This window comes from Myxocyprinus asiaticus, chromosome 4, assembly GCF_019703515.2.
Source record: "Myxocyprinus asiaticus isolate MX2 ecotype Aquarium Trade chromosome 4, UBuf_Myxa_2, whole genome shotgun sequence".
In the NCBI taxonomy this organism is placed as follows: domain Eukaryota; kingdom Metazoa; phylum Chordata; class Actinopteri; order Cypriniformes; family Catostomidae; genus Myxocyprinus; species Myxocyprinus asiaticus.
In genome coordinates, this window is record NC_059347.1 from 17288994 (window position 1) to 17315000 (window position 26007).

Sequence of the window (26007 nt, forward strand, 5' to 3'; positions counted from 1 at the left end):
ACTACACATTTTGGATATCTCCCTAATCAAATGCACCTGATTCAACTTATTAGCTCGTCAGTAGAGACTCCACGACCTGAACTGGGTGTGACAGATATGGGAGATATACAAAATGTGCAGTGTTGGGAACCACTAGTATAGACCTACAGAGCTGAGATATTCTTCTAAAAATAACTGTTGTGTTTAGCTGAAGAAAGAAAGTCATACACATCTAGGATGGCATGAGGGTGCGTAAATGAAGAGAGACTTTTCATTTTTAGGAATGTTCATGTTTCATCCAAATCTTGGGGCATGGATGCAACGTCAATCAGATGGAATAGTTAGAGATGTCATTGTAAAAATGCACTATTTACAGTCATGCTTCATTTAATCCATGAGCGAAAGTGTCCAATTACAGGGTGGTTACTGAGATTCAACCAGTAGTATTTGGCTAGTCACGTGATTCCATCATGGTGGCGCCAATTGAGGGGACCCTGTCCATGTAGAATAAAACAGCTTTTATAAGGTTACCTATATGACTGGAGTCTTCATTTCATGCTATAAGCAATAATTTTTTTTTACACATGTTTAAAAATTACTATTCATTTCTTTTGGGGGAAATTTTTTTAGATGAGGGAAAAAATACTGAGTGCACCTTTAACAGAAACTGGCATTTCACATCTATCTACATTTTTACATAGCATGTTATCATAACAATATGACATTCTCTTGCTTTTTTATGTTAGTTTCGCTGAAGACAGAATGGACACAATAAAAGTGCGATTTACAATCTTCGAATACGTGAATAATCGTGAGAGTTAAAAGAAGTACAAGCTGTTCCCTGCCGCACTGTCCGTCATTGTCCTTGCTGCGTTATGACTGTTGAGGCCGTGCTTGAGCGCTAAGCCCCGCCCCCTCTGGTCGCTGATTGGCTGCTCACACGGGTCTGCCGATAAACACCACAAGAGACTGGTGTGCTTTCATCTCCTCCTTATTTCACATCCAGCGATGTGATGGTGTTAGAGACGTGCCATTGTGCACGAACAAACCATTTTTTTAGATGGCGAGGTAGTCGGAGTGTCTTTTTATAGTAATGATAAGGGATTGAGTTTTCGTTATTTCGGTTATTTACGATAAAAGACAGTGAAAATGCGAGGCCGCGTGACAGGCCAGGCCATGGAGCTGTTGGGCAGCAGCGGCGGCTCCAGGATCAAGATGACCCGGCTCTTTCTGTCCCCTTCAGCCAGAGCACTCGCGCCACAGTCGGCTGGAGGACAAGGCTTCGACAGAAGGTTTCGGTCTACATCGTCCATGTCCGGTTACACGGAACTGGCTCGGGAGAGGTCCAAAACCGTCACGTCTTTTTACAATCAGTCTGCCATCGATGCATCTGCCGAGAAGGTCAGTCACCATTGTCTCCTTAAAAACATACACTCTTTTGTCTCTTAACGCCCTAGATGGAGATCAATACGTTGTGGTCTCCATCGATAATATCAGAACGTGTTTTAGGCTGGACTCGTTTACACCCTTTAACCACTCTCAGTATCTCTGGTCTGAGACAAACCCTGTCAATATGAATGAAATCTCAGTCCTGTTGGCAAGTTTCTAGCTCCTGTCACATATGAGATGGCTGTAGTCAACCAGTGTATGGTTGTACAGTAATGTCATTTAAAATGAGCTGCTAGAAATGTGTATTTAGAACTGAAACACACTACAATAACCCTAAAGTGTACAGGAATAGACTGACATATCTGATGGTAATGTTAGCTAAAGATATACTGTACTCTGATGATGATGATGATGATGATGATGATAATGGGAATTTGTCTCATTTGAAGCATTTAAATGATAAAACTTCCATTTCAAGCCTTCTTTTGTGGGGAGATTTATAATCAATCTGATTCAAATGATCAGACTTTTGTACTAAAGCCCTTTGGGGGGAAATTTTTGTATGGTCATATTAAAAAGTTTGACTGTACAATAGTATGAATGCATAAACTAAGTTGCTTTATCTAGCATGAAGCCTAAACCCTAAGCATTAGGTGTCAACCATTAAACTGCCATGAGGTTTACACACACACACAGGTCAAACCAAGGACAGAAATCTTTAGTGCGAGTCTTAACCATTTGAGAAAGCAATTTCATTTGCAAGTGTTCTTGGTTGTAGATGAAAACGTGCATTTAAACATGCATCAAGCTCATCTCATCAGTGATCATTTAGTTCCCCGCTGTCATTTTGTGTTCGGTCAGAGCAAGCATGTGCGCAGTATCCTTACATAACCCTTCCCACATTGAGGTTCTCAGAGGACCTGCCTTAATGACTCAACAAAACCCAACATGATTAAACCTTGGCCACGGCTCCTTTAGTGTTCTGTGCTAAATTATTCATTATGCACATAATTTAGGGATAGGTCACCCAAAAAAGAAAATTCTCTCATCCATTACTCACCCTCACGCCATCCCAGATGTTGTTTCTGCTGAACACAGAGATGTTTAGAAGATTACCTCTGCTCTGTTGGACTCGCAATGCAAGTGAATACACTAACTACTTATCATATCGCTTCTGAATACATTGATTTAACCACTGGTGTCTTATGGATTACTTTTATGCTGCCTTTATGTCCTTTTTGGACCTTCTGAGTTCTAGTCACCATTCACTTGCATTGTTTGGACCTACAGAGCTGAGATATTCTTCTAAAAATCTTTGTATTTAGCAGAAGAAAGAAGGTCATACACATGTGGGTGAGTAAACGATTAGAGAATTTTCATTTTTGGGTGAACTATTCCTTTAAGATTTTAATTCCATTGAACACAAGAAGAGAAGTTTGGTAGAATGTTCACACTGTCCATTTCCATATAATGAAAGCATAGAGTGGCAAGGGGCTGTCACGTTTTAGAAAGGATTTTAAAAAAGCATCAAAAAGTAATCCATATGACTCATGTGCTATAAACAAGTCTTTTAAATCCATATGATAGAATTTGTGAGGAGTGGACCGAAATTTATGTTGTTATTCACTGAAAATCTTTAGGATCAGTAAATTACTGTTCTTATTTTTGGGTGAACTCTTCCTTTTAAGTGGTCATTCAATTAATTGAAAATATTAAATGTAGACCTAGATTTGTCCTTTGCTGTTGAACCGTCCTCATCACTCACATAGAGACTGACTTACAATTGTCACTTTACACATGAATTATTATACTGTATCCTCTGAACATAAATAGTTCTTTAACATTTCCAATACAGGCTGAAGCTCAATTCATAGACAATTAAGTTGCTAAAAAAGCCATCTCGCCATTAGTTTGTGTCTCCATCAGATACAAGGTCTATATTAAAAGTGGTAAAAGCAATGATTTTAACTAGGTCTGGGTAAAAATATGTATTTTCCAGTGCGTCGCGATCTTCATTTGAACGATCTCGATTGTTGAATCCCAAGGTCGATCTTTTACTCTATGCGTAATGCTATACAATGCGAGTAGGCTTAAATCACTTGTGAGACCAAATTTTCGCACTATGCGACTATAAAAATGTCTGTGATTGGCCAATAGCTGGCAAATGTTCAGATTTCACTCTCCAGTGATGAGCGCTATAGTGGCAAAAAAAAGTTTAGAACTGAGATCCTTTCACTGCGTATTGAGAGTAAAAGTTTGGTTTGAACAAAAACCCTTGCCGTCAATTTATCATAGAATAAGGTCTCTTAATACACTTTTCTGTTCTTTACATTCAGCTGTTGATCAAAAAAAATTAAAATAAATAGTTAATTCCAATCACGAACAACGTGGATGAGATAAAGAAGCCATTTGAGTCCTCTCTTGTTAACATGCGCTCATCTACATACACTCTTTTCAGAACTGCCGGTTTTCTTAAAGAGACAGTACCGTTTTTAAAGACGTGTTCTACAAATCAATGTAAATACCTGTAAGCAGTATAAATTATACATTAAACAATAAACATGAAACAAAATATAATATATGCAATATAATGTCATGTCTATTAAAGAAATACATGGATTTTTACATAAAAATAAAAAGCTAAAATGTGACAAATGAAGAAAAACTAATAAAAACATAGTTTGTAAAATTACTATTTTTGTAATTTACCTAGTTAGAAGGTCCCTTGTATAGTTAACAGCATTATCTGGGAGAAAATTGCTTTCATATGTTAGCAAAATGGACATTATAACTGAAATATAACCATATGAATTGAGAGCTTGTGAATCAGAATCTAATCGAATCAGGAAATCTGTCTATACCCAGCCCTATTTTTAACTGTAATGTTCTCTTCACAGCCTTCTGTCAGACTCACACCAGCCACTATGCTGTATGCAGGGAAGTCTCCTGATGGACAACATATCCTGGTAATTACACACCCTGTCTCGCATTCTACATTTATCCCAACCCACATTGGTGCCAGTCTTTTATAAGAGAGTATTTATAGTCATTTGTTGCATCCGTGTTCATTGATGATATCTGTATCGTCATGGTAATACCAAGGTACTTTGATATATACCATGGTACTGCTGAATGATTACCATATATACCATGATATATACATGGAACTTAAAAAAATAGCATTGTAATACCATAGTACTTTTTGTTACTATTTTGTTAGTGCTGGACGATTGTTTCAGCCGTTAGGGGCTAAGAATTGTTCTATACTTCATTATGATAGTTAATATTAAGTTGCTGTATGTTACTTATTTTAATGCAGAGCAGTGCCAAGTACCTACACAAAGAGCTGCCTGTCCGTATTGCTCATCGCATCAAGGGCTTTCGCAGCCTGCCCTTCATTATTGGCTGCAACCCAACCATTCTCCAAGTGGTGAGTTCCCCTATTTCTCTGTGGCATTTCTCTGTCATTCGTCTTTTTGTGACGGGTTGTCTTACCGTCTTTCTTACAAGCTTGTTTGGTAGACATGCTCCACCCATGAAACTCTCAGACATGATTTTGAGTGATGAGGAACTGGGGTCGGTTCAGTTTGGCACAGTGTTTTTCCGATGGAGGTCCAAATTGCTAAGCTGACCACCATATTTGATTCAGTGCCAGTGTCATCAGACCCCCTGTGCTCATGACAACTATAGATGGAGGGTTAGTTGCTTGGTATTGATTTGGTTGTATTGGAAGTGCTTTATTAATGCATGTGGTGGTTTTATTTGGTAGTTGGATCAGTATGGGAAAGCCTCATAACCGGTACATCATATTAGTGATTGAATGATATGGGTTTGCAATTGCAGATACCAATATATAGTGAGCAGGATGGCAGCTGGCTGATATAGGCTGCATGATACAATTTAGGTTAATGAGATGTACGTAAAATTGCTGAAATTAAGACTTATTTTTCACAATATTTAACCAATCCTATAATATCAAAATGGCCCAGTATCGGCTGATAGATCGGTCTGTCACTAATTTTAATGCCCACTGGGATGGTGTGCTTTTCCTTCCGAGAATTAATAAGTGAATTAACTCAATATGTCTTTTTTTTTTTTTTTAAGTGAATCTTACCCTTGGAAATAGTTGATCTTTTCAGTTATTTAAATACTTTTATGTTTGGCAAATCATAAAATATTCGGAAGCATTATTACATTTAATGTCACATTATATAATCATTTTGCTACTTTAAGCCTTTTCTTCATATTGACTGTCAACTAGGCTTGCTGACAAAGCAGTTTGTCTGTTGTCTCTCATTGCAGTTATAGTACAAACTCCAAATAAAATGTTTCATTTGATTTGTTTTATTATTCTCAGTTTGACTCATGTGGCAATGGCCTGACCTCTTGAGATATTCCTCTCTTCTGTCTTATTTACTGATACAAAACCATAAATCACCACAATTACCATCACTGTCGATCATCATTTTCTGCTGATCTACATATGGGTAGAATGAAAAGGCAATCAGCAAGTAGCATGCAGAAAGATGATGTCTCTAGAATGAGGATTCCTTCTCTTTTCTTCTGCTTGTTTACTTCTTTCTGTGAGCCCTCCTCCTCTGTGAACTTTTACCCACATCTGCCCTCAGCTACGCTCCAGAGAGAGTCTCATGTACAGCTTTTGTTTTTGTTGAGGGAGATTAACTAGTGTTTTTAGAGTGTGTTTGGTACAGTTAAATCGGTAATGTTCAAATAGAACTGCTGTGTCATCACTAGTGATTGACTGATATCGTTTTTTAAAAACCAACACGATACAGATTATTTTTGTGTGTAGTTGTCCAAAAACTGATATGCCAAAATATTTTTTTGTTTTATTCCTGCATTTTGACCCAATAAAAAAACGATAGACTACAATAATAAAACAAGCAGTATGAATATTTAAAAAATAGTAAATTAACAATTTTTTATTTAAATTAATTTTACAAATTAAACGTAAATAATTTATTAGAATAACAAATAATAATAAACAAGTTTTAATAATTGATAATTTTTTTAATTGTTTTTCTTTTTGACGATAACAAAATAATACTACAATAATAAAACATGCAGTATTAATATTTTCTTAATTCAAATTAAATTGCTATTTAATTAAATTTTAATTAATGTAATATTTTATAATAATATTAAACAGTACGTTTTACTAGTAGTTTTAGCATGTTACGGTTGTTTTCCGCTTTTTGACATCTACCAAATAATCATTATTAGACTATAAAACCATGCAGTACGAACATTTTAATAATTTTAGAAATTTTAAATTTAGAATATTTAATTTTAATAATAAATTATAATAGTTACATTTTAATAATTGTAACAATTTTAGCATTTTTAATTGTTTTAATTTATTTGACACAATAAAAAAAAATTATTGGACTACAATAATAAAACATGCAGTATGAATATTTTAATACTACTACTACCACCATTATTATTATTTACACCATCATATTTATGCAAAATTGTTTTGATGTATTAAAAGGTTACAAATAAATTTTCATCTTTGTTTTTGGGCTTTATCTAACTGAATTGTTGTTATGAAAAAAGTTAACAGATATTTCATTAAAAAAATATCAGTCAAACCAAATATCGGGTCCATCTTTGGTCATCAAAACATATGAACCTGGCTATAATTTATAGTCCTTTGAGAAAACATGTTATTTGCTTGTTTAGAAATGTCATCAGCTGAATAAATTGAATTGGCTAATACTGGTTGGAAGTCAATTTCCTTCTCTAAGGCTGATAAATTGAAACCTTTAGCTTCTTTAAGTGTTTTCTGATGACTCCTTCCTCTTTTTGGCATGTGTTCCTAGAATCCATAAAGAATGTAAGCCATGCGTTCATGGAAGGGTGGTAAGGGGCCAGGAATGGGCTTCAGGGGAAGGATGAGGCAAACAGGCCTTTGTGAACACTACAACAGAGCTGATTTGTTACCCAAAATTTGTAATCATCCATTTTCTTTCTCTCTCTACAGCACGAGCTTTATATCAGGGCCTACCATATGCTGAGTGACTTCCCTGCCGTAAGTAAAATTGGCCAAACTTATCCATATTGATCTAGCATGAAGCCTAAACCCTAAGCATTAGGTGTCAACCATTAAACTGCCAGCAGGTTGTTGACCAGTTTGCAATCTCTACCATAATTCTGTTACCAGAGAAGCCTGTGTGTTTGCTCAGTGCACCAGTACTAGCTTTAGAGGACTGTATTTCAGCTCTCATGAGTGAAACATAATTCTTTGTTGACTGACTAAGCACATTGCTGTGTCAATGCTGATGTGCTCAGCGTCTGTGAAAAGTGTTTGGTGATCAAATGAAAATTCCCAAATTTCACAATATGTGACACTGGAAATATGAAGCAATTGACGCGATTGCTATATTTTATTTTAGTAACTCAAATTTAGTCACCCTATTACATGGCTCATGAATACTTGATTCTAATTGGTCAATCGCAGCACTCTGCTGTCAGATATTTGGCATAATAGCCTACCCGTTAAAATGTATAATTGACCATTGTCCCATACAACAATTGCATGCATAGTGGTGCTAGTTTCCACCCTGCTGCAGTGTCTTATCATATGATCAAATAATAAAATTTCTGTCTTTTTTTATTTAATTGGTGAATTGCCATTTAAAAAGTGGGACAATGTACAATCAGCCAGTCATCGCATTTTTTTTTTTTTTCTTCATTTTGTGATAATGACCGGCTGATTAAGATTTTAATCTTTTTAAAATATTTTTACTAACATTAATATTATTTTGCCAAGCTTTCCACTGACGTTTTATCTTCAGATAAAAGACCAGGAGACTGAAGCTCGCTATAGCAAACTTGTGAAACAGCTCCTTGATGACCACAAAGATGTTGTCACCTTGCTAGCCGAGGGATTCAGGGAATGTCGTAAACACATTGTGGTAAGATTTTATTTTATTTTTTATCACCCTTAGCATAATAATGTATTGCTTGGTTTGACGTAGAAATCTTCTTTTCGGTTTTATTTCGAGCTTATGATTATTGCAGGAATGTAGTTTATGTAGTCTTTTGGCTTTGTGGCTTTGTCCATCCGTATTATTCTTTCAAATTGGTCTAATCCAGTTGTAATCTCAGTGGATTTTTTATTTTTTTTTTAACTTCATTTTGTTCAGGATGAAACTCTGGTTCGTAATTTCTTGGACACAACGTTGACATCTCGTCTGGGCATCCGAATGCTGGCCACGCACCACATCGCGCTGCATGAGGAAAATGTATGTCATTTTTTAGCACCCCTTTTCATTGTAATATTTTACAGGTATTATGAAACTGGATCTTTAAAGACGAAGCATGTAATTTCTGGGCCTCTAGTGACACCAAACCGAATTACAAAAAATAATTATGTTGTCAAGCAGGTTTCCTGAAATGTGTTTATGATGCCTGCACATGTTGAGTCTGAAATACATTTTTACTCCAAATAACACTTAAATAGTTGTTCTCAGGCTGGATCACTTGTTTCAGTTAGTTTTACATTGCGTCTCGAGACCAGAAACCGAAAACAGGCAATTAGAATCATCATGGCACCACCCAATGGTTGCTCAGGAAAACTGTGGATATTCTGACTGAAATGAAAAACACCACCCCCAGTGGCCAAATTGAGAAGTGTTGTAGGGCGTATAGGCACGTGTGAGTGCCATTTATGTCCAGGAGAGGTTGTCAAGCTAGTTGTTTCAACTGTACATGATGTAGTTCAGTGAAGAGGAATGCATATTTTATGGACCCTACTCCCCAACCCAAACCTAAACCTAACCATTAGTGTTGTAAAAATTAGATATTAGGGGGAAAAGTGCAACCTCCGAATCGCGCTCGTCACTGTTAATGCAAACACGATTACTTCCTGGTTTCAACATGGATACGAACCCGGGTCTCTCACGCTGCTGATGCAATCTGCTGGTGGTAGAGCCATGTGGGAAGGTAAACACACTAAAAACGATGCAAAAATGTCTGATGGGAAATGGCACGTGTCAGTGAGTGACTTTCTGTGTGATTGTGTTGTAGCAGCAGATCCAAAGGGAATCTACTTTTTAGTATTTTATGCACAGATTTTGAGGGAAAATCTGCGGAATTCTGCAGAATGGATTTAAACGTGTTAAACAGAGCTGAGAGTACAACACTCTTCTTGGTAGCAGAAAGCATCATCAAATTAGGCAAATATTTCTTCTGCGTGTGCAAATTCTGTCTGGGGCTGCTTATAGGTCTTCTTAACTGCCCCACCCCCGTACGTACGAGAGAGAGCACTATCATCCAAGGCCGTGAGAAATGCAAAAATAACCCAAAAGTATAATGACCATGTAGAACGTGCAATCCCTGCCTTGTGGCGAAAGTTTGCATAAACACAATAGAACGATACCCAACACTAAGCCCTGCAGCTGTTTGATGGTCTTATTATAAAACATTAACATGTCAGCAAGGTATGCAGTTTTAAGTGGTTTTGCATTTTTGTAGCACGAGGTTATGAAATCGCAGAAATTCCCAGCATTTTTAAGATCAAAGAAAAATAAACTTTGTGTACTTCATCCTCATGAAGCTGTGCAAAGATGCTCTGGATGGTAGAGTGACATTTAATGAAGTTTTGCTACAGTTGCCATGATGTCAAGGTCTTTGGACCATAGGTGTAGATTTAGGTAGGGATGATAGGGACTTGTCCCTACAAACTTTCAGAAAATCGGAAATGTCCCGACCAATATTTGGGCAATTTTACCACACAGAAAATACTTTTACTTTGTATTTATTTTCATTTGAACAAATATTTAAGGTCCTTAGTATTATTATTCATGTGTAAATTTATTGTTCTACCTCTTCTGAAACGGCTCATAAATGGTGTTGTCACGTGGCACCTGTTACTTTTCTCAGCGCTGTGTAGGATACACCAATCACCAGTTCTGGAGATTACAGGGACGGATTTCCATTGGTATCTCAAATCCAATCCTTGAAATTAATAGATTTTTCCAACATTTTTACCAACATTTGGAATTTTATCCATGCAGTATGTTCCTACCAACTTTCAAACCAAACCTAAGCCCTTGCTTTGGACAGTTTTTAATGTTTCTGCACAGACCCCAGGTTGGGAACCACTGACGTAGTGGATGGAAATGTGCAATTATTCTAATTTTCTTTACTGGAATATAATTAGAAATGTGTTTAAAAAAATATGAAACATTTGGATGGAAACCCAGCTAGAGACACAGTTTACACTTTTGTGGGAAATCAACCTACCAATTGATTACTTGCAGTTGTCTCTGCATATTAAGCTGGGACAAGTGGAAGTATTTGACCTAGGGCTCTCAATTGATTGTCAGTTCTATCATTGAACATAACACTATTATTGGTCTGCTTACCCCTGCACTATTTCTAAATGTTGGTATGTACTCGCGTATCAGGCGGTCGCTTTTGGAGCGTCTCACTTTGGTTGCGTCCCGACTCACTAGTTTACGGCGCCTCTAGTCATAAGCGCTTTGTTTTTTTAGTCGTCAAACTGTCATTGAACGCAAAAGTGCATCATCAGTGGAAGGCAGTGCTGTCAGTTCGCTGGTTTGACAAGGTGCGTTGCTTAAATGCTTATCAATCATATACCAGACAGTAATTACAATGTACTTTAAACAGCTTGCGTTGCTCAACCATACTAGGAAACTCGCCAGTACTTTTATTAAAATACCCATGAATGTGTGTACCTGCTATGCAGTCTTCAACTCTTAGCCCAATGACATAAGTGTCTCGTATGGACAGACAAGTGGGCCGCCAATAATTCATATGACCCACATGCACAGGCTAAATATAAAAGAGCCTCTCCACCCACATCTGCTGTCAAATGGCTAAGAGACGTGCCGTGATACTAACTCGCTAGACTAGTTTCCTTTATTTTATAAGACACATGGCTGCTGGAATGTTTCTGTGCAATAAACGCTTTTTTTACACTATTGCACACAGTTCTGAAGTTCTTAAATTTAAGTTTTATTGGTCAATATTGCTCATACTTGGAGTTATGGGTTTGTTTAAATCCCCAAGTATTAAACTTCATTCCACATTGTTTGCATTTTGTTAAGGAGAGGGTATGTTTATGTTTGTGCCTGGCGGATGCAGAAAAATCCCATAGATCAGAGCCATATTTGAGGACCAGAATATCATAGAGACTTAGGGCTGAGCACTTTGACCATCTCCAACCACTTAGAACACCCTAGCAACCAATTAGCAATGCCGTAGAAACCACCCAGAACACCTTAGCAACCATATAGTAACATGCAAAAAATGTTGAACACCTTCAACCACAGAGTAGGCCATAGTTTAATGTGCAATGAGCTGTCGTTAGGAAGTTGGTGTGAGTTTGAATGTAAGTTTATGATATGTTATTGTGTCTTGACAAATTTTTCCCTATATTTCAGCCTGATTTTGTAGGCATTATATGCCGACGCCTTTCCCCTAAAAAGATCATCGAGAAGTGGGTTGATTTTGCTCGGTAAGTATGTCCTCGTTTTAACTTCTCTTTGCCATCTGTTTACACGTGTGAGTTCTTAGGAATCAAGGGATATCTGAAAGACTTTCTGGGATTTATCAGCAAAGTCAGCTCCGTTTACAACTGCTTGTGTGTCTGTCTGTCTGTGTGTGTGCGTGCGTGTACTTTGTTTGCCTAGAATAAAGGCCAAATCCCAGGCTAGTCATCCATGATTTACCAAGATAAGTGTTAAAGGTCATTGTAGAGCTACTGTATAACATTTGCTTAGTGGGAGCAAAACATGTATTTACTTAAGATACTTGAGTTAAATGTGTAAACAGTCATGTTTTGTTTGTGTCAAGGAATGATTTGCAGTGAACGGCATGTATAATTTCTTAAATTGTTTGCTACTGTAGAATAGCATTCATAAGAGGCCAGGTTTTTGTAAAAAATTCCAAACACTAAAGAAATGGCATTTACATAAAGTTGCCACCCATGCACATTTCCTGATAAAGGGCGTGGGCAGCGACTTGAACCCTTTAACACTTAACACTATTTCATGTGTGTTAGCAGATTCCACATCATAAATCATCCTACACTAACAATAACCTCAGAACACAACAAGAGGAAGTCTCCAAATCTTTCTTTTTTGTTTTGTTTTTTTGCTTAAGAGCAATGATTAGCTGGGCAGGTTTCATAGCAACTACATTACCCAATCAGATCACAGTAAAAAAAAACATTTCTGTTCCCATTGCCTCTGTTATTTTACTCCGTGTGTATCGTCAGTGTTTTAAATGTTTAGAGGCTTTCTCTAGATGTGTCCTAGAAGTTTGGCTCTTTAAATCATAAAAGGTCACAATGCAGACTGTGTACAGTGTGTAGTCACGAGTTTCATGCTTGTGGCCCTTCCTTGAGGAATGTGCAGTTGCTGAACACGTGTATTTGTTCGCCAGCAGTTCACCACTCTATTCCCTTCACTGCTGTTGTCCAGTCAGTCATTGTAGAGACCTTTTTCCCATCCTACTTATGGCTTGCATATGCACTGAGTATCTCCAAATGCTAATTCTGATTTAGGGCTGGCTTTGTCCTCATTTATACAATGCAGTTCAATTATGATCTTGAAATGAATGCTTGGTGAAATATGTCTGGTTGCCACTAACGACAATTTTGACAATTGATTAATCTGCTAAAACCTCAGATGTTTTTACGTGCATTTTATTAAAAAGCCATCTTTCCAATGCTAGTCTGTGCCTCAGACGGCATGTCCATACTCATTCGCTGACCATTTAAGGCATACTGCACACAAAAATGACACACTAATTTCTTCTGTGATGTCTGTATAGCCGGTCGATGACCAAAACTGATGTTCAATTGTTTAAAATAATTTTTTTCCAGACCGACCAATTATTCTTTTATAAATGATTTCCTATAAACATGTCCCTAATTGGAACGTAAACAGAATTAATTGTGATTTGTCACTTCATGTCGATCAGATGGTTTCTTCCTGTCTAAGCGTGCAGTTCTTGGCTGGAATATCCTGCTAACGGACTGTATGCCAATAGCCAAAATACTGGCTATTGAAACTAGTGCAGCTGTACAACAGCAAAAACAATTTGAATATATGAATGCAATACAGGGTGTGCAAAGCTAAACTATAAATATTACTTTATCCTCCTGAGGCCCCTGCATGACTGCTGTGTTCATTTTCCATTTCCTTTTTGATTTGTAACACCTAATAAACAAGCAAAAAAAAAAAAAAAAAAAAAAATATAGAGCAAACTTCTGCACTGGTCTCAGAACAGTTCGAAATGCACCTTATTTTCATCCTAACTCCATATAAAGACTATGAAAGCAAAATTTTTCAGCTTTTGGATGAATACATTGATTCTCAATGTGAAAATGCACAGTAAATATAGGAATGCATTTACTAATGTTAATGAATAGAACCGTATTGGTCCGTGATATCAAAATAAAATATAACAATTTATATTAAAATGAAGCCAAACGACCCACAGATGTGTTCATTTTGAAAATTATTCAAAATAACGAACATGCTTTTTCAACTTTTGAGGGAATAAGGTCCCAATTTCCACATATGTGGACTTCATGTTTATCAGCGTGCTGACGCACGAAAAATGAATGGATTTCTTAAAGTGGCATATCAAATGAAACTAGAGATGCTACTCTTTACCACTAAAAAAGTTTCAATAAAAAAAACGTAAAGGTTTCTTACCAGAGGCACTTTTGTTGGCGCTGCGCCCGTAGGAGCGCTTAACGAAATTTGAAGTCACGCTGTTGTGACATGGTGCGCCAGAAGTTTAACACTTAAATGACAGTGTAGAGTCTTGTGAACAGTATTCAATCTGTTTTTATTTATTTCAATTATGCGTTGCATATAGCGAAGCCAAAATACAATGTTCACATGTGGACATGGGGTTGCACAAGGTTAATAGAGCACTAGCTAAATGATAATGGTATTTGTTGTCAACTGTTTTCAGTATTGATTTTTGTTGAGTAGGTGTTGCTGCCCTAAAAATATGGCACATTGTCTGCATGGTCTTGTGTAAGAGTAGAGGTCAGGCTGCTCTGCTCACGCCTGTCTCATGAGATTCTCATGGTTAAGAAATGCTGCATCAGCCAAACTGCCTTGTCCCACTTCACACTGGCCTGATCAAAGCCTGCACTTTAAAGACCAGACAGAGTGCAGTCCCTGTGAACTGCACGCTGTTGGCCAGGGATCAACCTCTCATTAATTATTTCTACAATCGCTTTAAACATAATGAAATGTTCAAGATGGCTCTGTATTGAACTGCCTGACTCCAGACTCACTAATTCATTCAGGTTATTCACATCCGTACTTCTTTAAAGGACTGGGTGATGTATGAATAGAATTTTTGCTGTTTATTTAATAAATTATATATTATACATGATTTTAATGTGCTGTTTATTTGGACATTAAGTTTTCTAAAGACTGTGTCATTAAAATCACATTAACAGCAGTGTGCTACTGTGCTTATAATGGAAGTCTATTGGGCAAGGCATTGCACCAGGACAAATGTTAAAGGTGCACTCAGTAATTTTATCCTCATTAAAAAAAGTTTTACTCCTAAAGAAATGAATAGTGGTTTTGAAACCTATGTATAAAATCATGAGCACTCGCATGAGATGAAGACTCCAGTCAAATAAGTAACCTTATAAAAGCTGTTTTATTCGACATGGAGAGGGCCCCCTTATGGAAGCAGCCATGTTATGATCACATGACCAGCTGAATACTTCTTGCTGCTTGTCTCATTAACCGCCAAGTTATTGGACACTTTGACTAATGGATTGAATTAATCATGGCTGACTGTGAATAGTAAATTTCTACAATGGCACAGAAAGCTGAAAACTATTGCATTTGAATGATGCTGCATCCTCACCCCTAGTTGTAAGTCCAAGATGACATAAACAAACAATACTGAGTGCACCTTTAAAATACACAATGTTTCAAAATTATAGCTACAAGACTTGGCTACATTTTATGTTAACATGAGACTAGTGTGAAAAAATTGTTGGCTAACCTTGTTTGTGCTCCTGTTAGTACAATGCAATGCCTGGAAACGCATTAAATTTCAATTTTACAGCTCAAATAACATGCATTTTAGTAAAATGCCATCACTGTGAATTCATAATTCTAATGCCCTTTTTATATGACTATTAAGTTTTCCTTAAGACTGTGTCGTAAGACTGTGAGTATGAGTGTTAAGACAGTGATGTGTTTGATTTAAACTTAAGTAGCAAAATAATTCAATTAGAGTTGGTATTATGTTCAATTCATTTTCGTGAATCAGTTCAAATTGTCCAATTCAGTGAATCGATTTAAAGCTCTGATTCAACAATGTGTTCGCATAATCACCTTACAGTGTTCCTAGAAGTCCCCTACTTGCGTATTTATATTAAATATCATATGTATTGTTAAATTGTTGTATATAAATGAAAATTCACATTAGTGGACATTATTAACATTATTTCTAGATTTACAGTATTTTTTTACAGTATTTTACAGTGTTTTTAATTCTTGCAGTAAACATTTTGAGTCTTCTTGGCAGCAATGGCTGTTTAATCAAAATGATGGTTCCTCTGACTGAAAAAATCAACCCTCATTTGATAGCAAATGCATAGACATTGAGATATATGTTGTTAAAAGGCTGAAAAATATTGAGATTGTCCAGCCCTACTTGCATAACATGGCAGTGCTGTTTATAACCAATGCGTAACTAATGGCATAAGCCTGGTTTTGCATTTTCATGCATCATGTTGTAAATGTTTGGATCAGTTTTTGTGTTCATGTATGTCCTGATGGCTCTTCTGTGTTCCATGCAGACGGCTCTGTGAACATCAGTACGGGAACTCGCCACGTGTTCGCATCAATGGCCATGTGGCGGCCCGCTTTCCCTTCATTCCACTGCCGCTGGACTATATCCTGCCCGAACTGCTGAAGAATGCTATGAGGTAACATTCCTGACAGATATAGGTCAATTCTTCTGTTATCTTAACCATTTAATTCTGCTATGATTATTGACAGGTTTGCTGTTGATGCGGTTACTTTGTTTGGGCTAAAGCCAGCATTGGGTCATAGGGAACATGCAGATAACAGTGATCCATTCGCATTGTAATTGGAGTGAAATCTGTTGCTGCATGAACTATGACCCAGCTGCATGTGTGTGATGTTGGCTGCTTGCCTCCTTTCAAGCAGCTTCCACCAAACTCAGAACAGACCTTCAGACAGTTCTGAAAGTGTCTTTTTGATCAGACTTTCAGTTTTTGTACAGCAGACGATCAAAAATTGGGAAAATCCCATAGACTGACACTGACGGAATGTTCAAATCGGCCAACGGAATGCTCGTTAATTGAAACTGTCAAAAATTCAAATGTAAACAAACCCACAAAAGAACTCTGCTTTAAGTTGCCCCCTCTGTCTATCTGTCTGATGGTTTATCTGTTAGCTGTTTGTCTTTCTGTAATGTCTGTATAGCCATCAAACTTAAAACTTGTTTAAACTTTCAGACAAAGGTTTGTCAAGCCAACATCAAAGTTTGTCTTGACTTTATTTTATTTTATTCTACATAAAAATAGCAATCCTTTTACTTTGAACAGTGTGTTGCTTCACCTTTTTAAAAGGAACGTTCCAGGTTCAACTCGATTTAAGCTTTATCAACAACATGCTGTTTATTACCACAGAAAATAATTTTGTCTTGGACCTTAGTTTGTAAAAACAAGCAGAAACTATGTTTACAGCAATGTCCTTGGAAGTGTATGGGGCAAGACATTGCACTGGGACAAAAGTTAAAATACACACTGTTCCAAAGTACTGCTACAAGACCTACACATTTTAAATGATAATATCAGACTAGTCTTGTCTGTGCTAAAGTATATCCAATATTTCAACTTGTTTCATGACTATGTAAAGCGGGTAACCCTGTTAACTTTCAAATTTACAGCTCTAATAACATTTATGGGAAGTAAGAATTCATTTAAGCACTTTAACAGTAATACGAGCTGCACATTTCTTCATTCAAACCTTCCAAATGCATTGCCCCGTAGATTTCTATTGTAAGTGCATTACTGTATTTAACATTTTTGCACACCGAGGCACAGATCTAAAAATTTTCTGTGGTAATGATTTTTGTTCTCCTAGCTGTTTACACTTGGATCAGACTCCTCTTCAACCAGTCGCTAGAGAACAGTCTGTTCTTGGCTGGAGCTCAAGTCTATGTTGGCTTAAAACCACTTGTTCCCTCTTGAAGCATCCGAAAGTGACCTGAGACGGACTGAATTACTCATCACATTAACTCATTAAATTCCTCAATCATATGCCATCTAGGTCTCTTACAAAAGCATATATGAGTGCCAGCGCTGGTACTGGATCAAGATTTTTCCTTCCTATACTCTGTCACATTTCTTTTGTAAAATCACTCCCAAGGCTCAGCTGTCTCTTGAAATTTAACTGTGGAGACTAGAGGCCGGTTGCACCAGCTATACATATGTTACAACTTAGCCTATTTGTGGTGTAAATGGGCACTAAGTCACAATTTACGCACTACTAAATATTTGAGCGTTGCACCATTAAATTTAGGTAGGACGTAACCCTACGTATAAACTAAATATTTACGGCAGACTCCGACCAGGAGTAACTGATGGAATAAAAAAGCAGACTGATATTTTATGACATCAATGAGCTCATGTTTTGTTTGACAGGCTTCAGTCCTTTCGACATACAGGTGCATCTCAATAAATTAGAATGTCGTGGAAAAGTTCATTTATTTCAGAAATTCAACTCAAATTGTGAAACTCGTGTATTAAATAAATTCAGTGCACACAGACTGAAGTAGTTTAAGTCTTTGGTTCTTTTAATTGTGATGATTTTGGCTCACATTTAACAAAAACCCACCAATTCACTATCTCAAAAAATTAGAATATGGTGACATGCCAATCAGCTAATCAACTCAAAACACCTGCAAAGGTTTCCTGAGCCTTCAAAATGGTCTCTCAGTTTGGTTCACTAGGCTACACAATCATGAGGAAGTCTGCTGATCTGACAGTTGTCCAGAAGACAATCATTGACACCCTTCACAAGGAGGGTAAGCCACAAACATTCATTGCCAAAGAAGCTGGCTGTTCACAGAGTGCTGTATCCAAGCATGTAAACAGAAAGTTGAGTGGAAGGAAAAAGTGTGGAAGAAAAAGATGCACAACCAACCGAGAGAACCGCAGCCTTATGAGGATTGTCAAGCAAAATCGATTCAAGAATTTGGGTGAACTTCACAAGGAATGGACTGAGGCTGGGGTCAAGGCATCAAGAGCCACCACACACAGACGTGTCAAGGAATTTGGCTACAGTTGTCGTATTCCTCTTGTTAAGCCACTCCTGAACCACAGACAACGTCAGAGGCGTCTTACCTGGGCTAAGGAGAAGAAGAAATGGACTGTTGCCCAGTGGTCCAAAATCCTCTTTTCAGATGAGAGCAAGTTTTGTATTTCATTTGGAAACCAAGGTCCTAGAGTCTGGAGGAAGGGTGGAGAAGCTCATAGCCCAAGTTGCTTGAAGTCCAGTGTTAAGTTTCCACAGTCTGTGATGATTTGGGGTGCAATGTCATCTGCTGGTGTTGGTCCATTGTGTTTTTTGAAAACCAAAGTCACTGCACCCGTTTACCAAGAAACTTCTGCTGACCAGCTTTTTAAAGATGCTGATTTCATTTTCCAGCAGGATTTGGCACCTGCCCACACAGCCAAAAGCACCAAAAGTTGGTTAAATGACCATGGTGTTGGTGTGCTTGACTGGCCAGCAAACTCACCAGACCTGAACCCCATAGAGAATCTATGGGGTATTGTCAAGAGGAAAATGAGACACAAGAGACCAAAAAATGCAGATGAGCTGAAGGCCACTGTCAAAGAAACCTGGGCTTCCATACCACCTCAGTAGTGCCACAAACTGATCACCTCCATGCCACGCCAAATTGAGGCAGTAATTAAAGCAAAAGGAGCCCCTACCAAGTATTGAGTACATATACAGTAAATGAACATACTTTCCAGAAGGCCAACAATTCACTAAAAATGTTTTTTTTATTGGTCTTATGATGTATTCTAATTTTTTGAGATAGTGAATTGGTGGGTTTTTGTAAAATGTGAGCCAAAATCATCACATTTAAAAGAACCAAAGACTTAAACTACTTCAGTCTGTGTGCATTGAATTTATTTAATACACGAGTTTCACAATTTGAGTTGAATTACTGAAATAAATGAACTTTTCCACGACATTCTAATTTATTGAGATGCACCTGTATATGGTGGTGTTTGCATTTATAGTCGTTTACATTTACGAGAGAGAGAAAAAAACTTTTAAGCAGCTCTTCAGTATGAAAATGATCTAACGGTGCAGTTTTCAGGGTGCGTCGCCCGGTGTCAAGTTTCAACACATTCAAAATATATATAGAATATTAAAATGAATAAATGTCTATTTTTCCAGCCTGTTGTATTAGTATTTATTTATCACCCCTTATTTATTTTAGATAAGGTTCCTATATATTGTTATTTACACAGGGCAAATATATTATTTCAGGGTACCCGCGGGTCCTTAAAATGTCTTAAAGTCTTCAATTTACTTTTTAAGGCCATAAAAAGTTTTAAATATCTTATATTTGCCTCAATCCGGATGGGTGGATGAATCCCAGCTGCCTCTGCGTCTGAGACCATCGACCCACGCATCTTATCACGTGGCTTGTTGAGCGCGTTACCACGGAGACATAGCGCGTGTGGAGGCTTCACGCCACCCACCGCGGCAACCACGCTCAACTCACCATGCACCCCACCGAGAACGAACCACATTATAGTGATCACGAGGAGTTTACCCCATGTGACTCTACCCTCCCTAGCAACCGGGCCAATTTGGTTGCTTAGGAGACCTGGCTGGAGTCACTCAGCACGCCCTGGGATTCGAACTAGTGAACTCCAGGGGTGATAGCCAGCATATTTTACCACTGAGCTACCCCTCTCTCTCTCGCATTTAGCAGCTGACGCTTGAGTTTAGTATGAGTGCACAGGGAAGCACATTTTTACTGAATTTACGACGTTATACATGTAAGTCAGAAATGCAAATGACATTATTATGCATCTCTGTAAGCGAGCGATGCGCTAACACTGTCGCTCCTGCTTATAATCGACAAAGCTGTCAACATTGCAGTTTGCAAGCACTCAAGGTTGGAGCGGTCTTTTGACGCCTTTCAAATCGTGGCGCTTCCTTATTTCACATTACCTTTGACAAGAATTGTAAAGCTAATAGAACTACTCCGCTGCAGAGTTACACCTGTTATATCTCTCATCTCCATCTCTAGATCTGACATATACAGGTATTTTCTCTGCCATCTGAATCAGTCAATTAAAAAAAAAAAAGTAATAATATACATAACAATAATAATATAATTATATAAATATTATAATATTAATAATATACATAGTATGAAAATATATTTAATATTTTGTATATAATCAATATACATCATAACTAATTATGCAGCACAGTTCTCTTTCATAATTTAATCTGTTAATATTTTCAGTACATATTGTCAACTTTAAACAGCCATTTTTAAGGTAACTGACGAGTTTTTACTTGAGACATTTCACACAAAAATGAAAATTGTCATCACTTATCTTCATGCTGTTGCAAACCTGTATGACTTTCTTATTTCAGTGGATATCAAAAGGAGATATTAGGGAGTTTCAGTCACCATTCACTAACACTGAATGATAAAAAGATGTAGTGACAGTGAATGAGAATAAACGTTTTGCTTAATATCTCCTTTTTTGTTCCACGGCAGAGAAACATTCAGACAGACTCGAGGGTGAGCAGTGATGACAGATTTTTAAATGAACTGCCCTTTAACTACCTGTTAAAGTATTTATTAATGGTATCTGCCAAGAAAAAAATATATAACACATGCTACACATTATTCACAGCAGCGCCATATTTAATTTGACGAGAATGACAACGAGGCTGTGAGGGATAGACGTACAGTCTCTTCAATGGGCTGTAGTTTAAAGTGTTTTTGGATCGTTCCACAGACAAAACATTGGAAAAATATCTTTTCAAGGACACTCCATAGACAACAAACTCCAGACAACATGAGTTGTGGAAAATCAGATGGGATATTGGAGCTTTTTACAGATTTATACCATTCGTGCCATTGAAGAGACTGTAAGTCTATCCTTCACAGCTTCATTTTCATTCCCATTAAAAATCAAACATGGGGCTACTGTGCATAAGGTCTTCTTATTCCTCGTTTACAAAAATGTCAGCGCATGCGCAGTAAGTGGTGGCAGAAAGCCCACTGACCGTTGCATTAGATTTGACCGATTAGGTGATTAAACGAAAGTATGACACACAACCATCATAAATACAAACATATTCTTAGCGATACAATTACTATAATGAAATGAGCTCATAACAAACATGTAATCATGTTCGCTATACATTTTTGCTGCAAAGTTGTGAGTTGAAATGATCTCAGTCCAGTCAGCTCTTTTGATGGCTTGAGGCCACAGCAGTCAACGAGAGCCCTCGGAATCATTTTTCAACAACGTAATCTGATAAAAGTTTACTATTTACGCATGGTTTTTGCCACCACTTCCGTGTTTTACATAAGCGGTGACGTTGCCAAAGCATTGGTCTATTGCATCACGTCTTGCTGGAAAGCAAGTGACTAAAGAGAAGGGTCACAATATAGGCTACTTACTTTAGGCTACATGCATTCTTAATGAATTCATTTAGAGTTTTAATGTTGTATTAACTTATTTAAAAAAAGTACACACATCAATGCAATAAAATATATAAAAACATGTCCAGAGACATCCATGTAGTCTCAGTGGTTTTGTATTTACCAGCTAATGAATTATGAATTTTTTTGTATTGCGAAAGTGATCTTAAATGTTTCTTTTATTTGGCCCTAAAAAGTCATAAAGTCTTAAATTTCATTCCTTCGAACCTGCAGAAACCCTGTATTTATTAAATAACTTTTATTACGTATTGTATTTTAATGGGGATATAATTTATTACAGCTAACAGTTACGTGAGCAGACAAGGTTTGAACATCAACCGTAATGAGATAAAACTGAAACACAGCTTTTTAACACTTCTGTGTACAAATTTGAAGGCTGCTTATTGGATCAATACAGGTAAACGTCATATTATGCGACTACGCATTAGTTTACAGAGAGTTTACGACCTACTAGTTAAGTCTTGCCTTAAGAACAGGGGGTGCAACCAGTAACTTACCCTTAGTAACTAGTAGTTACTAAGCCCTTAGTGTGAACCTTATGTCCTAACTTACGTGAGAATTTACGCACAGCTGGTGCAACCCTACCTAGTAGAGGGATGCATTACAAGTTACTTCAGGCCTTTATTGATTACAGTTTTGTTTGTGCTGATCATGATATTTGATTGAAGTTCCTCACAATTTAATTCCTGTTGTTCACAGAGCCACCATGGAGAGTCACTTGGACACCCCTTACAATGTGCCTGATGTGGTGGTCACCATCGCAAACAATGACACTGACTTTGTCATAAGGTTAGTTTATAAACCAGTGTCCAAAATCAATAATTTATTTCCGAATTTACTAATAACTATGCAGCGAAAAGCCGTAAAGGTACAGTAATTATTTGGAGTACGACATTACAGACTTGTTTCTTCCCAAATAAAGGAATTAGAAATATGTTTGCATTCTGATCTGACTGAAATGCATTTCCAAAAATTAGATTTTAATTGGAAAGCCGAACTCTGTAGCCTTATAGGCTATTCAAAGTTTGGCTATTTGGGTTGCTCTGCTGTAAGCTCAGCAAAATGGAATTAATGCATTTCTGGCAATGCAAGAATTTGTTTGAAGCATTAGTAGCTATAGTGTGAAGCATTTAGTTAACAGATATTTGAGCTAGTCGCACAAAGAGCTAATCATGCAGAGTGAAGCCTTTATAAAAGCTGCTCCATTATCCCACTGTGTACACATTCAGCATTCAGGTGGATAGACTGTGTTGAAACCTCAGTCTGCACTGAGCAAACTTACCCATAGACACAATGTTTGTTTTACTGTAAACAAGTCCACTTATTAACTGCATACAACTCAGTTGTAAGACTGTTTTTGCACTACATGTACGCATGTATGAGTGAAACAGAATGGAACTTGTTCTTTTATGTAATATCTGTGGGTAATTACAAGTAAAGATATCACGCAATCAAATAAAAACTAGATTTGCATTTCCAAAAGGAAATATCAGTGCTTGCAAGGCAGCAAAATAATAGTGTTAAAATTTAGGTAAGATTAAGATTAATACATAAATGAAATGCCAGATCAGAGCTGCTTTGCCGTTGTCATGATAAAGCACAGGTTTTGTTTTCTGTTGGCTGGACCCTAAATAGAAAGAAAAGCTCAATCATAATTCAGTATGCAAATAAATGTAAGAAAGAAGACCAATCACAATTCATTATGCAAATAGTTGGATTATAATGGGAGATTTTCACTTTAATCATCACATTTTTAAAAGGTAAGAAAGTTTACCATGTTCCTGCTTTTCACATGTAATTACTTTAGTAAATGCTTGTAGTAGTCAATGTGATCATGTTTTTGTGCAGGATCTCAGATCGTGGTGGTGGGATTCCTCACAGCATTCTGGATAAGGTGATGGATTACCACTTCAGCACAGCTGAACAGAGTACACAGGATCCACGCATGAGCAATCTTTTCGACAACATTACCAACAGCGGTCCACAATCTGGACCCATGCACGGGTAAAAGGAATTACATTTCTGTTCGATTAAAAATGAGCTGCGCGAAGAATTCGGGAAATGTTGAGCTGGTTGTGCCTTTTAGACATTAGGTTTGATGCTTCGGTTGTTATTCATGGATATTATTGGTGTGGATTTTGGGGTCATGTTTCCTTTCTGCATGTACGACATGCTTTTCACCTCCTCACGTGTACAAATGTACTTTTTCTTTTTAACAAATGTGCACATGGCACATGTATCAGCTGACTTGCATTCTTACTATGTGTAGAAGCTAAAGTGGTCTACTCAACCTGATCCAGATTCAACCAGTTTGATCTGGATCTTGGCATGACACCACTGCCACCCGCACTAGGAGCTTTCTCAGATCACAATTAGACAAGACCAAATGCCTGCTGGTACAAAAGCCTTCCCTATTTAAAGTTTTTTTTGTTTTTTTTAATAAAGATTAGTTCACCCAAAAACCAATAATATTTCTTACACACACCCTACGTTTCGCATCAGAAGACATTAATTAGACAACTGGAATCGTATAGATTATTTTTATGATGGCTATATATACTTTTTGGAGCTTTAAAAATGTGGCACCCATTCACTTGCATTTTATGGACCTACAGATCTGAAATATTCTTCTAAAAATCTTCATTTGTGTTCTGCTGATGAAAGACAGTCATACACACCTTGTAAGGCATAAGGGTGAGTAAATGATTAGAGAATTTTCCTTTTTGGGTGAACTGTTCCTTTAAGTAAAAAACAACAACATTTTAACCCTAAAACCAGTGGCACAAAATGGACTGGTATCACACATAGAACGCATCGCTTTGGTGTAGAGAGGTGGCAGTCCAAAACAATATGTCTAATCCAAAGTCCCTTTCAAGGCAAGTCAGTCCACTCAGCGGCCATCTTTGGGCAGCTACTGTATTTTCTATGGATACAAGCGGCATAAAAGTACAGCTCCTATTTACTTGAATGGGGGAACACCGAAATCTCTTAAAACGGTTGGTCAAGATTATGATCAAAGAAAATTTTTCAAATCAGCTGTGAAATCTGACAACAATGGTATCATAAATTGCATTTCTTTACCTCATATTACGCTAAAAAACAAACATTTTCAGGCTGTTTCAGCTAATGCGCATGCGCGTTCTCGAGACGACTGACCGGCAAAGTCTGAATCTAAAAGGTGATTTGCTCTTTTATCTGAAAGGCAGAACTTCCTTTCTGCATCTGCTGGGAGTTCCAATTTCTCCCATTCATTTTAATACCAGTGGTATGTCTCTGCTAAACTGTCTCTGATCTAATCACTGTACAGAGAAAAAGTTGCATACAAAGATTTTTAGCACTTTCAAGAATAAAAAAGTGATGACAATGAGTTTGTAGGTTGGTGTATGGAAAAGAAAAACTGAAAGATTAGAAAGGGCGATGTTTATTATGCAGTTTCTCCGTTTGAAGTCTAGAATTTAATGTAATTGAATGGAGAACTTCGTGTGGCAGACTTTTGTTTTTAATATAGAATGTGCGCTCACAGGTGTGCCTTTTTCCACCGGCTTCAAGAGGCGGCTTGCCCAATCAGAATTTAATGATGAAACTATCCATTTTATAATTAGAATTTTGCATAGTTTCAGGTTTAATTGTCGAATTTTTGATTTTGTTTATTTGATGAATTGAGATGCATCACCTCGTTGATTATCACTTTTAATCTCCAGGTTTGGCTTTGGTCTGCCTACGTCTCGAGCATATGCTGAGTACTTGGGAGGTTCCTTGACCATCCAGTCAATGCAGGGCATTGGCACAGACGTTTACCTGCGTCTTCGGCACATCGATGGCAAAGGGGAGAGCTTCAGAGTT

The 26007-nt window shown here is 37.3% G+C and overlaps 1 protein-coding gene across 1 annotated transcript in view; it reads left to right on the forward strand.

Annotated features, from left to right (window-relative positions):
• Positions 1-936: 936 nt before the first annotated feature.
• Positions 937-26007, forward strand: part of bckdk (branched chain ketoacid dehydrogenase kinase) — a 26499-nt gene continuing 1428 nt past the window's right edge. Inside the window, exons 1-11 of the mRNA XM_051687997.1 lie at positions 937-1380; positions 4266-4334; positions 4688-4798; positions 7376-7423; positions 8190-8309; positions 8541-8639; positions 11805-11878; positions 16217-16345; positions 22864-22953; positions 24013-24168; positions 25866-26007. The exon at positions 25866-26007 is cut by the window's right edge and continues 1428 nt beyond it. Coding sequence (XP_051543957.1) covers positions 1129-1380; positions 4266-4334; positions 4688-4798; positions 7376-7423; positions 8190-8309; positions 8541-8639; positions 11805-11878; positions 16217-16345; positions 22864-22953; positions 24013-24168; positions 25866-26007 — 1290 coding nt within the window. The 5' untranslated portion in view covers positions 937-1128. The remainder of the gene's footprint in view (positions 1381-4265; positions 4335-4687; positions 4799-7375; positions 7424-8189; positions 8310-8540; positions 8640-11804; positions 11879-16216; positions 16346-22863; positions 22954-24012; positions 24169-25865) is intronic.